Source organism: Hippopotamus amphibius, chromosome 13, assembly GCF_030028045.1.
Source record: "Hippopotamus amphibius kiboko isolate mHipAmp2 chromosome 13, mHipAmp2.hap2, whole genome shotgun sequence".
NCBI lineage: Eukaryota > Metazoa > Chordata > Mammalia > Artiodactyla > Hippopotamidae > Hippopotamus > Hippopotamus amphibius.
Genome location: NC_080198.1, coordinates 75,123,533 through 75,137,861, shown reverse-complemented (window position 1 = coordinate 75,137,861; position 14,329 = coordinate 75,123,533). Strand labels below are relative to the sequence as shown.

Sequence of the window (14,329 nt, the reverse complement as noted above, 5' to 3'; positions counted from 1 at the left end):
AAATCTCAGAGACTCAAGGAAGAGAAAGAAGGGAAAACAGAGATCCTATCTCAGGCCAAAGAAGTGATTTGCCCCATCAGAGCTACCAGCCAGGTTTCTTGAATCCCATCTGGTATATTACCCTCATATTTGACATGTTCATCTTTCCATCTTTTTTCATTCATATGCAGTTACATATAACTTCATATGACAGCAAATTCAGTGTGTGTGTAAATTAGCTGCTGGACACAATATAAGCTTCAGTTTGGGGAGGAGAGGTCTGGGCTTGCTCACTCCTGTATCCCTAGTGCCTGACACACTCAAGGACCTTCATGAGAATAATTTATTCTAGAAAAAAAAGGACACAAAAGTGAATCCAATTAAAACGGAAAAATATCAGTGAAAAGGCTTTGATTGGAACTTTATCTTGAAAAATGGAACCATGGGTTATAAGAGTAAATTTACCTTATTTTAGATTTAAGAAGATTTAGATTATAATGAAAACTCCAAGCTATTAAAATAAACAATTTTCTGGCAAGGCTGTATCGTAAACACAAGTATCTTTACTTCTTATTTGGCATTCTCAGCAGGATCCTAAAGAGAGTCTTTTTTCCTCAAATATAGTTTTTTAAAATTAATATTTGATGTTTTTCCAGCAGCCTTTCTTAATCTAGAATGCAGTTCTTTGAATAGAATTCTCTTTTCACGTGTTTGTTATATCATGATCCTTGTTGATTTTTTTCCAGTTGTTAGCTGTTTTTTAATTGGACTTAACCCTTAATTATCAGTGGCTTTATGTAATATTAGAATAGTTCTCCAATATCACCTTGGTTTCCTTCTAGAAATTCTATATCTTACATAAGAGTGTAAAATTTCAGTCTGCAGGTGATTTGTATTTGCAGAGATTAAAGTATTAAAAAACAATCAACAGGAGATGATAGATATTAGTCTTAGGAAGGAAGGCCCACTTCATACAGCCACATAGGTCATGCACTGCAAAACCTCAAGGGATGCCTAAAGGGAGAGAGGTGGGAGAGAGGATTTAATTTCATTTATGCTTGGTTTATAAGTGATTGTTTTGATGTTATGATAACATATGTTTTCCTACGCAGGGACATATCTACAGGGACTCAGATAATCAATAATGTGGTCGTGAGAAAACCCTTCCCTCCATGACTGGTAGTTAATAAAAATTGTTGATTGAGTCACTGAATATAGCAGATCTATTTTTCCTGAGTCATTTAATACTGAGTTCATCTCTCCAAGAAAATATCTAGAAGTAAAACACTTGTGACACAATACAAATATAATACAAAACACCTAACAAAGAATTTTTGGAAACTGGCTTAGTTTAAGACATATATTAGGCCCTATAGGATATCCTATAGGGTAAATTAGCCATGGTCAGTTATGAGACTCACATCCAAAGGAAGATGAACATTAATAGCTAAAACACAATGTTGATTTTCTGTAACAAATATACCAGCATTCACATTTTCAAAGGACTATTGTCCCTTTTAATGCAGTTAATTTAGGAGGCTTCATTTATTTATTCATTCACACATATATTTATCAAGGACTTAGTATGTGCAAGGCAGTTTCTAAGTACAGACATGCAGCCGTGAACAAGACAGACAAGTATGACATTTACATCTCGGAGGAGGAGGCAGACAATAAACCAACAGATTGGTAAACAAGAAAAATAGACGATAGTAAGAATTCAGATAGCGTGGGAGGAGAACATAGTGTGTCGAGGCCACTTGAGGTGGAGTGATCAGGGAAGACCTGTCTGCGCAGGGGCTGAGGAGCTGCGATCAGCCGGGTACAGGTGAGTAGAGTGGTCCAGACTGGGGGCAGTTAGAGTTTGATGTGATGAGGAGTATCAAGGGGCCGGCATGGGCGAGAGGGGCTATGGTAGGGGATAGAAAGAGTTTGAGTTTGAGTCTCAATTCAGTGAGAAGCCAAGTAGGGTAGTTAAGATGTTAAGGTTTTCTTTGTTCAAAGATGACTCTGGCTGCTGTGTGGAGAATGGATTGAAGGGAGGCTAGTATAATATCAGAGAGACCAGTTAAGGGGCTGTGGCCACAGTCCCAGGTGAGAGGTGGTGGGCTTGGATCAGGGAGGTAGTACAGGAGATAGAAATGAACAGACTAGAATATAGGGTTTTGAAAGTCACGTAGACAAGACTTGGCTGCTGGATTGGACGTGTGAGTTGAAAGAAACAAATTCAGAGTAACTCCTAGATGTTTGAGTAGCTAGGGAGATCATGGTGCTACTTATTAATATGAAGAAAACTGTCAAGGAGTGAGGTTGAAGCAAGATGAAGGATGGGCCATTAGGAATTCTGATTTCACGATTTTAAGGTGTCTGTTTAGATGTTCACATGGAGTTGTCAAGTAGGTGGTTTGATTAAAAAATTTAAAAGTCAATCACCATTTTTCAATGAGAGGATAAGAAAAGTTGAGGCTGTGTTTCAGGTTTGTAGATGAAATAGTTAAAATGCCTATTTTTTGTATACATTTGAGAATTTAAGTTACATGTACACACTTTTAAATCACATGAGACGTTAAGTTAAATGTATTCTTTTTTCTGTCTTACATTTTATGAAACAGCTTATTCAAATGCTTCCTGTGCATTTTTCACATACATGTCTGACATCAGTGTCTTTGGCACTGCTGCTGTGATTCTGGAGGTAATGCAAGCATTTCCCAAAGTATGTCCCCCTCATTTCTGTCGAAGTTTTTGAGATACAGCATTATTTTATTATCAGTGTATGTTCTCATCGCTGGAAATTTTGTCCTAAGCCTTGTCATGAATTTATAAAACATTAGGCAATTATATTTTAAAAGATTCTGTGCTGTAGGTATACACCGGGGATCTGTACAGTATACTTACTACATTGCTTTTCTAAAAATAAATTTATTTATTTATTTATTGGCTGCGTTAGGTCTTCATTGCTACGTGCGGGCTTTCTCTAGTTGCGGAAAGCAGAGGCTACTCTTCGTTGTGGTGCCATGGGCTTTTTAGTACAGTGGCTTCTCTTGTTGCAGAGCATAGGCTCTAGGTGCATGGGCTTCAGTAGTTGTGGTGCACGGGCTTAGTTGCTCCGTGGCATGTGGGATCTTCCCAGACCAGAAATTGAACCCGTCTGTGTTCCCTGCACTAGCATGCGGATTCTTTTTTTTTTTTTTTTTAATTTTTTGGTTATCTTTGTGTCATTTTTTTAAATTTAAGCTCTTTTTTGGAATATAATTTCTTTACAGTGCTGTGCCAATTTTTAAGGTACACCAAAATGAATCAGCTGTATTTATACACATATCCCCAACCTCCCGTGACTCCCTCCAACCCTCCCTATCCCGGCCCTCTAAGTCATCACCCATCATCGAGTTTGTCTCCTTATGTTATGCAGGAACTTCTCATGAGCTATATATTTTACATTTGGTTGTGTATATATGTCAAAGCTACTCTCTCACTTCGTCCCAGCTTCCCCATTCCTTCCCCCTCCCCCAACCCTGTGTGCTCAAGTCCATTCTCTACATCTGCATCTTTATTCTTGCCCTGTCACTGGGTTCATCAGTACCATTTTTATTTTTTAGATTCCATATGTATGAGTTAGCATACAGTATTTGTTTTTCTCTTTCTGGCTTACTTCGCTCTGCATGACCGACTCTAGGTCTATCCACCTCATTACAAATAACTCAATTTCATTCTTTTTTATGGCTGAGTAATATTCCATTGTATATATGTGCCACAACTTCTTTATTCATCTGTTGATGGGCATTTAGGTTGCTTCCACGTCCTGGCTGTTGTAAGCAGTGCTGCAATGAACATTATGGTACGTTTCTTTTGGGATTATGGTTTGCTTCGGGTATATGCCTAGTATTGGAATTGCTGGGTCATATGTTAGTTCCATTTTTAGTTTTTTAAGGAACCTCCAAACTGTTTTCCATCGTGGCTGTACCCCAACTTACATTCCCACCAGCAGTGCAGGAGAGTTCCCTTTTCTCCACACCCTCTCCAGCATTTATTGTTTTTAGTTGTTTTGATGATGGCCATTCTGATTGGTGTGAGGTGATACCTCATTGTGGCTTTGACTTGCATTTCTCTAATGAGTGGTGATGTTGAGCATCTTTTCATGTGTTTGTTGGCCATCTGCAGGTTTTCTTTGGAGAAATGTCTATTTAGGTCTTCTGCCCATTTGTGGATTGGGTTATTTGCTTTTTTGGTATTAAGCTGCATGAGCTGCTTGTATATTTTGAAGATTAATCCTTTGTCCGTTGCTTCATTGGCAAATATTTTCTCCCATTCTGAGGGTTGTCTTCTAGTCCTGTTTATGGTTTCTTTCGCTGTGCAATGGCGGGCGGATTCTTAACCACTGCACCACCAGGAAGCCCTACATTGCTTTTTTAAAAACTAATTATTATTATTATTATTATTATTATTATTATTACTATTTTGGCCCATGCTGCGTCACATGCAGGATCTTAGTTCCCCAATCAGGGATCAAACCTGTGCCCCCTGCACTTGAGGGCATGCAGTCTTAACCGCTGGACCACGGGGGAAGTCCCTACATTGCTTTTTAAAGAGAACTTTAAAATTTATACCTGTATCTTACACTTGGAATTATGGGGTAATCCTGATCATATCTGTGTTATCTTTTTTTTGACCCATTTCATTCTAGACTGGTGTCATTTCAGGGTAGTACAGTATTTACCAAACAATAGTTGCTGTTCAAAATAAAATAATTAAGGGAACATTCTATAAGTGAAAGACTTAGTAGAGACTCAGAAAAAAGGCTAACTCTTCTTTCTCCCTTCTGGATCTTCTTTTTTCACTTAATAAATTGTGATAACTATTCACATCAGTACCTATGACCATTTTTAAATGTCTGCCTAGTGTTCCCTTTATAAATGTGCCATGATGTGTTTTTTTTTTTTTTTTTTTTTTTTTGGCACGCGGGCTTAGTTGCTCCGTGGCATGTGGGATCTTCCTGGAGCTGGGATCGAACCCGTGACCTCTGCATTGTCAGGCGGATTCTTAACCACTGCGCCACCTAGGAAGTCCGCCATGATGTGTTTTTGCCAGGCTTCTGTTTGTGGTATTAGGTTGCTTCTTATCTTCGCTATAACAAAAAGTACCACAGTAAATAAATACCCTGGTACTTCTTTTCCCACATGCGTAAAATCTGTGGAACAAAGGATAAATGCATTTTAAAACTTGTTAGCTATTGCCTACTTGCCCTCTGAAGAGGTGTTATCAATTTCTATTGCATCCAGAAGGATTAGAGAGTGCCTGTTTCCCTGCACTCTCCAAAATGATACACTGTCAAACTTTTTTATCCTGGCTCCTTGGTGAAGATAATCAGTAAGTCATTGTCAAGTGGAGATTGCATTGCTTTTATAGGCCAGTTCTTTTAAGTATCCTCAGTGGTAGCAAGTTTCTGTCTCTTGAAAGTGAATTTGAGTTTCAGAAAAAGTCAAGTCTAATGCATAAGATATACATTAAGTTAGCTTTTACTCTAGGTTTTTGTGGTTTTACTTGCTTGTTTTGAGAGGAAGGCTTACTGAAAAACAAGATCTAACTTTAAGATAAAACAAATATTCTTTCTACTCAATACTCTGTAATGGCTTACATGGGAAAAGAATCAAAAAAAGAGTGGATATATGTATAACTGATTCACTTTGCTGTACAGCAGAAACTCACACAACATTGTAAATCAACTGTACTCCAAAAAAAATTAATTTAAAAAACTAATATTCTTATGTGGCTCTTGAAAATTTTTAGAAGTTAGTTTCAAAAGAAGAGTTCCAAAAATGTCTAAAGTAATGGCACCATCAGTTGGCATGAGAATGCAGCTTCCCAAGAGGAATTATTTGACCTGAACAACAATCATTTGGATGTGTATGATCTGGCATATTTGTTTAAAAAAATCACCCACTGTGAAGGCTTTAGCCCAAATGGGTTTTTTTCATGGGATGGCACATTAATAACATAAATAACTTAAGTTTTCTTGGACTGAATTTTCTATATGTTATTACCTACCTTTTTTGTTTTCTCCTTTATACAAGGAGTAGATACTCTAGAAGAAGAGATCATCTTTACCATTAATTGAACAAATCTTATTAGGATGATTTTAATGGAAATCTATAATCTTTCTACCACATACCAGATCAAATGGTTTATATTTTCCATTTCCCTTTCTAAATCTAATCTATATGTAGCGATATAGATTAAAACAACTATCTACAATTAAGCATATTAGCTAGCCAATTTTATATAAATTTTTAAAAATTTTTAAATATTTAACTTCAGAAAAAGTTGTATGTTTTAAATAGCAGATACATTTCCATATTTATATTTTCCTAAGACTCTTGTCAAATTTAGTGTCTTTTACTTTAACACAAACTGATTTGAGAGGAGCAGACTTGACAATGTGTTATAAATCAGATATCTGAAAATACACGTTATAGGAGTTAGGCTTTATTAAAATGTTCACTGAAGCAATTGTCCTCTAGAGTTTTTCAAAATAAAACTGTCTTAAATAAACCATCTTGTTTTTATTTTCTATGACAAATCAATCATTACCACATCAGTTTACCATGAGCGGCTTTTTAGAAGCTTTCGGGGGTAGCAATATTTAAGAAGGGGTAGTCCTCAAACATTTACTGTGTCTACATGTTCTTTTCTGCAGAGAAATGGTCAATGCATGGTTTGCTGAGAGAGTTCACACCATCCCTGTGTGCAAGGAAGGCGTCAGAGGCCACACGGAAGCTTGCTCTTGCCCCTCGCAGCAGAGTCCCCATGCAGAGAGCAGCGTCCCTGGAACACCAACCAGGAAAATCTCCGCCTCCGAATTTGATCGGCCTCTTAGACCCATTGTCGTCAAGGATTCTGAGGGAACTGTGAGCTTCCTCTCTGACTCAGAAAAGAAGGAACAGATGCCTCTAACCCCCCCAAGGTTTGATAATGATGAAGGGGACCAGTGCTCAAGACTCTTGGAATTAGTGAAAGATATTTCTAGTCACTTGGATGTCACAGCCTTATGTCACAAAATTTTCTTGCACATCCATGGACTCATCTCCGCTGACCGCTATTCCCTGTTCCTTGTCTGTGAGGACAGCTCCAACGACGAGTTTCTTATCAGCCGCCTCTTTGATGTTGCAGAAGGTTCAACACTGGAAGAAGCTTCAAATAACTGTATCCGCTTAGAGTGGAACAAAGGCATCGTGGGACATGTGGCTGCTCTTGGTGAGCCCTTGAACATCAAAGATGCATATGAGGTAAATAAGAAACAGAGGCGGGGTGGGAGGTGGAGCGTGGGTGGGGCCTTGGACAACTGCTGTGATTTGTGGGGATATTTGAAACTGAGATGTAAAAATGTGCATACTTGTTAAAAATGGGACTGTCTGGTAAGGACCTCCCCATCTTTTAAATGCCAGAGTTTCTTCACTGGGGGCTGAATCAAGGATAGAGGCCTGAGGGAAATATTGTCTTGTTTTCCTGCTTAATGATAATTTAACATAGCTCATCTCACAGTTGTATTCTTTCATCTTTTTACCTGATCACTATACATATCCCCTATCTATGTTATCTCCACGTGAACTTCTGGGGACTTTACTAAGATTCTAAAATGATAGGTCCAAAAAGTGTCAGAAAACCAAACCCATAGTCTTTTTAAATTCATTCACTCAATTCATCATATTCATTCATTTGAAGTCCCTTTGACACCAAAGTCTGAGTTTCTTTCTTTCCACTCTTTCGTTTCATTAAACAAATAAATGTGTGGATAGCTCTAGAAAATGGACATTTTTGCCCCACAATATTTCAGTGGAAAGATTTGATATTTCTTCCACTTTTGCTTCCATTATGAACAGATCTTTATTATGGACTTAAAGTTTACACTGTATGATTTTTCAAATTTCTCATTTAAAATGATTCTTTTATTAGTTGAATTAGAGGTTTTAAACAAATCATCTTAATTGAATGACACTTAGTATGTTTATGAATTATGTTCTGGCATCATGATAGAACAATTATGCTAGTTACTTATCATGTGGTACACTTTGAAGATTCCATAATAATACCAGCTTGAGGCTCCTCTGTGTCATTTGAGGGGTCATAGATGTTTTATTCATTCCTGTACTCCTGATGCCTAATACAGTGCCTGGAACATAGATAAGTGTTAATAAATATTGATTGGGAGAAAATTATAGTAGATGAGATAAATAAGTAGACTAGATAGCAGGTCATAATTGATCCAGGGAAAATGTGTTAGGTTCAGGGAAGCAGGAGATCACATATAATTGGGGAGATGGAGAGAGGTTTCTTTGAGGAAGCAATGATTGATATGGACCCTGGAAGATGGATAAGATTTCAGTAGATTGAGTCGTGTGCATATTGAGATCCAGTTGCAAAAAGAAGTTTGAGGAAGAAACAGGAAGTTTGACCATGTGGTGCTTGTAAGGAAATGTGTGGGTGATAATATAGACGTTGAGGAGCTACTGGAGATTACTGGGGTCTTAAATGCCAAGCTGAGGAGTATTTATTTGATTCAGAGCCATGAGGAATAATTAAAGATGGTTTGAAAGGGGGACTGGCATGATTCAGACTGTGCTTTAGAAAGGTGAATATTATGGTGGCCATAAAATGAATTAGAGGGAAAAATACTGGAAACTGGGAGGACAGGTTAAATAGCCTGAGGGAGTAAGCACCTGAACCAGAGCACTGGCCTTTGAGACCAAAAGGAGGGAATGGATTAAAGATGAAGAAGCTGAATCTGCTAGTCTTGGCAGCTAACAGGAGGTGGAAGTGAGGAGAAAAGAGGAGTTGGAGAAGACTCAGGTTTTGAAGTTGGGTGAATAAGTAATAGTAACTGGTGAGAAATCCTGAGGGCAGGTATCTGGGGAAAGATGTGATAGTTCAGATTGGCTAAATCCTGAGATAGCTTTCAGAATCCACTCTATACCAGCAGTCTTTTCAATTTTGATTCTTCACGGAGCCATCTCCATGACCTCTTTGAGCTCTGTAAGTAATGTCACAGCATAGCAGACTCCAAGAGGGGTATTAAGGACACAGCTGAAGGATGGCTGCCAAATTTGCAGAATTCCCGTCCTGTCTTAGGTGACAGCTGGGTTTCCGCTTTTCAATGGCACTATAGTCCCAAGTACAGTAGGACCATAAATATGCTACAGCTTTGCTGAGAAAGCCTTCATCTGTTTGCATGGTCCTAAATTTCTCCAGCCCTGAGAATTTCTTCACTTATATGCACGTTATTTAATCTGTTTACCATCTTTAGAGTTTTGATGGTGTAATCTTTGTTTTGCAGTTAGTAATGATTTAATTCTTGTACTGCCATCTAAAATAGGCTCAGTGTCCTTGATCTGCAGTGACCCCAGACTGAAGCCTCTTAGTCTGTGGATTTCTCATGTTGCTGCTTCACGCTTGACACCCTTGATCTGTGTTTATAGAGGCCTTGCAGAAGTTATTCCCATCCCAGGAATTTCATTAGAAGTTGTGGGATTGATCTGGGCCATAATTTACATTGGTATTAACAGTGGAAATCAGTTGGCTAGTGGGTAATTCATCACTTAGCCCACTCATAATTTGAATAGTCAAAATACTGTCTCATAGCCGTTTATGAAAATAGTCAGAATATGAAAGTACATTCTATGTTTTCTGAGCCCTACTGCTTTAAATACGTGTCTGTGAAAATGACACATTTCTTCAGCTTATGAGACCACAGAACACTTAAAAATTAATAATGTAGCAGTAGAAAACCAAGAAGTGGCCGTGAAACAAAGTAGTGCTCAGATTAAAGCTAAGAGTAAAAAAATAGTCTCCTAGATAGATTAATTGTAAGAAATGGTCAACTTTTGATTCACTTTTTAAAACTTTGTAACAGAATGATATAAATGTAGGGATTCAACTATTTTGTTATTAATAAAATAACACATTCATATGTTTAAAATAGAAGACAAGGTCCACAATTTAGACCAGTGAGTTTCAATTAGACCGCAAATACCAATGGTGTTCAGTCACACATCATCTCCTCCTTCATCAGCCCCATCATTCGTGCAGATTTCTTGAATGTGGCACAGTGTTTATTAATAATAAGATATTAACACATAATAATCAGAACTATATAAATGTGTTGGCATTATCCTCATATGTGAAAACTAGATATCATCCAATATCTAGATTGAATTGTGTATTAGTCAGTGTTCTTCAGAGAAACAGAACCAGTAGGATATCCAGAGATAAATAAGTGATTTATTGTAGGGATTAGCTCACTTGGATATGGAGGCCTAGAAGTTCCACAATCTGCCCACCATCTGCACAATCTGGAGAACCAGATAAATTGATGGTATAATCAACTGAAGGCCTAAGAATCAGGGAGGGGTCAATTGTGTAACTCTGGTTTGAGTCCAAAAGCTTTAGTTCCAAGAGCTCTGATGGACAGCAGGAGGGCAAGAGAAGATAGATGTCTTAGCTCCGAAAGCAAATTCGTCCTCCCTCTCCCTTTTTGTTCTGTTCAGGTACTCAAGGGATTGGGTGATGCCCACTGCGTTGATGAAGATCTTCTTTACTCATTCTCCTGATTCAAATGTTCATCTCTTCTGGAGACGTCCTCATAGACACACCTAGAAATTACATTTTATCAGCCACTTGGGTATCCCTTCGCCTAGTCAAGGTGACACAGAAAATTAACCATCACAAATTGCTTTGAACCCCTGGTTCCATGACCTGTGGAAGCCATAAGCCTCCCCAAGATTTCCTATGTCAAAGGATTTACATTGTCTAAACAACCCTTTTTCCTAAGTCAACTGGAATGCAAAACTTGTACTCTTCTCTTGTTTCCTGGAGACAGCCTCTCCATGGATACCATGATTTCTAGGGAGGAAACTTGGAAGGTCTTAGGGAAGGGTCACATTGCCACTCATGTGGCCTTCACCCACCCCTACTTTATTCCTCCCTTTTCAGTCCTTCTCCAGATAAACAAATCTTCACCAGCTCTCATCCTACAGGTCTCACTTGCTACTCAAGTGAATTTCTGATGAATGAAATTATTTCTAAAATGAATTTTCAGAGGAAAGAAAGAACAACAGCAACTGTTTTAATTTTGATAAGTCTTTAATTTATCAAAATTATTAATTGTGATAAATTTGATAAATTTGTCATGGCATAATTGTACTCCAGGAAACACAGTTCGGGAACTGCTCTATCTTTGTTCAATGTTCTAATAATCTTTAGGTATTCCACTTTGCGGAAGAAAACCGACATATAATTTGGCAAGTCTACTGTGTTATTTCCGTTTTCGTTTTCTTTTATCTTTTATTTTTATATTATTTCAAGCTTACAGAAAGGTTGCAAGACCAGCATCACAAACTTGTGTATACCCTTTACGCAGATTCTCCAATTGTTTATATTTTGTGCCATTTGCTTTATTATTTTCTTTTTCTATATATAATGCATGTAAGTAATATATGCATATTATTTTTTTCTGAACCATTTGGAGACTTTTTTATGAGTATATATTTTCTAACAAGAATATTCTCTTACACAATTGTGATACATTAATCAAAATCTGGAAATTTTATGATACAGTACTCTTATCTGACATTCTATAGTCAAATTTGGTCAGTTGTTCCATGATGTCCTTTATAGTTGTTTTTTCCCTCTGATCAAGGCTCTAATTCAGGACTGCATATTGCATATACTTGTTCTATCTCTTTAGTCTCCATTAAATCTGGAATAGTTTCTCAGTGTTTATCTTTCTTAACATGTATTTTGGAAGAATACAGGGCAGTTATCTTGTAGAATGTTTTCCTTGAATAGATACAAGTTAGGCACTTTTGGCAGGAATACCACAGATGTTGACCTTGAGACCTTGTTTGGTTTTACAAACAACAGTCAGTTCTTCACTTCTCCTGCACCCGCTTTGAGCTACATTCCAGCTCAATTCAGACACTAGCTACCTGGAGTTAGTGCAGACCCCACAGGTTAAGGACTCAGTGCCACAGTATTGTCCCCGCTTCAGATGCCAGCCATAAATAGGATCCCCACATCCATGTCTGGCTAGCTACAGATTCAGGAGTTCCCTGCTCAGATTTAATGATTTCTTAAAATGACTCAGAACTCAGGAAAGCACTATAATTAACATTACAGTTTTATTATAAAGGATACAATTCAGAAATAGCCAAACAGAAGAGATGCATAGAGCAAGGAACGAGGTGGGGGACACAAAACTTCCATGCCCTCTCGAGTGGGAGGAGGGGCAGTGCCTCACCATCCCAGCACACAGATGCCGTCATAACCCAAATCTCTGACAAACGGGGCAAGAATATACAATGGATAAAAGACAGTCTCTTCAGTAAATGGCGCTGGGAAAACTGAACAGCCACATGTAAAAGAATGAAATTAGAACATTCTCTAACACCATACACAAAAATAAACTCAAAATGGATTAAAGACCTAAATGTAAGACCAGACACTATAAAACTCCTAGAGGAAAACAGAAAACACTATAAAACTCCTTAACATAAGTCATAGCAATATCTTTCTGGATTCATTTCCTTATTCTTTATATATGTGTGCATGTGCTCAAGCCATGTTCCAAGCTCTTTACTCCTCTCTGTAGAATCTCTTATCTTTCTCTTCAAGCTGAAGAGCTTTCATTAACTCTTCTTTAGTACCCGTGTGGTGGTGACCAATTCTCTGATTTCGTTTATCTGAAAATGCCTTTATTTTGACTGTAATCCTAAAAGATATTTTCACTGCCTGGACAATTCTTAGTTAATAGTAGTTTCCTTTCAACACTTAAAATGTTCTCCCACTTTTTTCTGGTTTTAATTTTTCTTATGAGAAGTCAGCCAGCCTTCATTTTTCACCTTATGAGTTTCACAATATATGTCATTTTCACACTATGTGTGTATGTTTAAGGTTTTCACTAATGTTGGGAAATTTTTGGTCATGTGTTTAAATATTTTTTCTGCCCCATTCACTTCTCTTTGAACTCCAATTGTATATATGTTAGACCATTTGATGTTGGACTCAGAGAACACTGAGGCTCTGTTAACTTTTTTATAGATTTTTTTTTTGTCCTCTCAGTCCTTTTGACTAGATATTTTCTGTTGATCTATCTTCAGGTTCACTGACCCTTCTGTTGTTTCCAGTCTGTTGTTAAATCCATCAATGAACTTTTGTATTTTTCAGTTCTAGAATTTCCATTTGGCTTTTTTAAAATACTTCTTTCTTTCTACAGAGATGTCCATCTGTTCATTATTACCATATTTTCTATTCAGTCCTTAAACACACTTATAATAGCTGCTTTAAAGTCCCTGTTTGTTAATTCCAACCTCTGAATCATCTTGAGGTCATTTTCTATTGACTGCTTTTTTTCTTTACTGTGGGTTTCAATTTCCTATTTCTTCACACATGTTGTGATTTTTTTAAATTTTTTTTATTGTAGGTTGGATATTGTGAATGTATTGTTGTGGGGCATTTGGATTATATCAACTTCCTTTAAAACAGGACTGACCTTTGTTCTTGTAGTCAGTGGAGTTACTGGAAGAGGCTTTCCGTCTTGTCAGGTTTGGTATTATTATTTGTTAGGATGGATCTACTTTAGTTTTAAATTTAGTCTTAGGAAATGTTGTCTGAATCTAGGGTATGGTCCTTACTTCCAAGGAGTGGCCCTTCTGTGTCTCAACTGAATGCCTGAGGTGCCTAGTAAGGTATCTCCTCTGGTGGGTGGGACCCCAGTGTCTTCAAACATTGTTATAATTGGTATCACCACTTGCTTCCAGGCTTCAACAGGTAATTTTTGCTGCTTCTCTTAGAGTCTTGCCAAATAGATGTCTGAAGTGACTAGCCACTCAGTCTTCTGCCACTCCTTTACACTCCCTACCCCCACCCACAACACTGCCTCTCTTATCAGGTACTTTGCCTTGCACATTCCAGCCACTTTAGAAGCCCTGAATTCAGTTCCATTTGGAACTATTACTCTGGATACCAATTGTCTTCTCCTCCTGGGGGAAAAGTGCCCCCAGGAAGAACCAGATTAATGCAAGTCAGTGGTGTGTATTCCCCTCTTCACTGTGTGTGTTTTAGTTATTGCATGTATGTGGTCTAATCTTATATTTTTCAGCTGGAGGGCAAGTCTGGTACTAGTTATTTTATTATGAGATGCGTATCTAAGCTTTGTGTTTTTTTTTACACTGTCATGTTCTCATAAACAGTGAAAGAAATAATCACAATAATAGTTGTGCTCTATTTTTCTTTCGATGGGGCTTAGAAGTTCTCTATGTGTTTACAACCCCTGCAGTGGGTGCATTGTTAAAGGAGAATTCTT

General features: G+C 37.7%; 1 protein-coding gene across 5 annotated transcripts in view; it reads left to right on the top strand.

Moving 5' to 3' along the window:
- The first annotated feature begins 6,674 nt into the window (after positions 1–6,674).
- Positions 6,675–14,329, top strand: part of LOC130835196 (cGMP-specific 3',5'-cyclic phosphodiesterase-like) — a 44,703-nt gene continuing 37,048 nt past the window's right edge. For all 5 annotated transcript variants that reach the window (XM_057706574.1, XM_057706572.1, XM_057706573.1 and 2 more), the window contains exon 1: positions 6,675–7,259. In XM_057706574.1, the coding sequence (XP_057562557.1) occupies positions 6,675–7,259 (585 nt within the window). The remainder of the gene's footprint in view (positions 7,260–14,329) is intronic.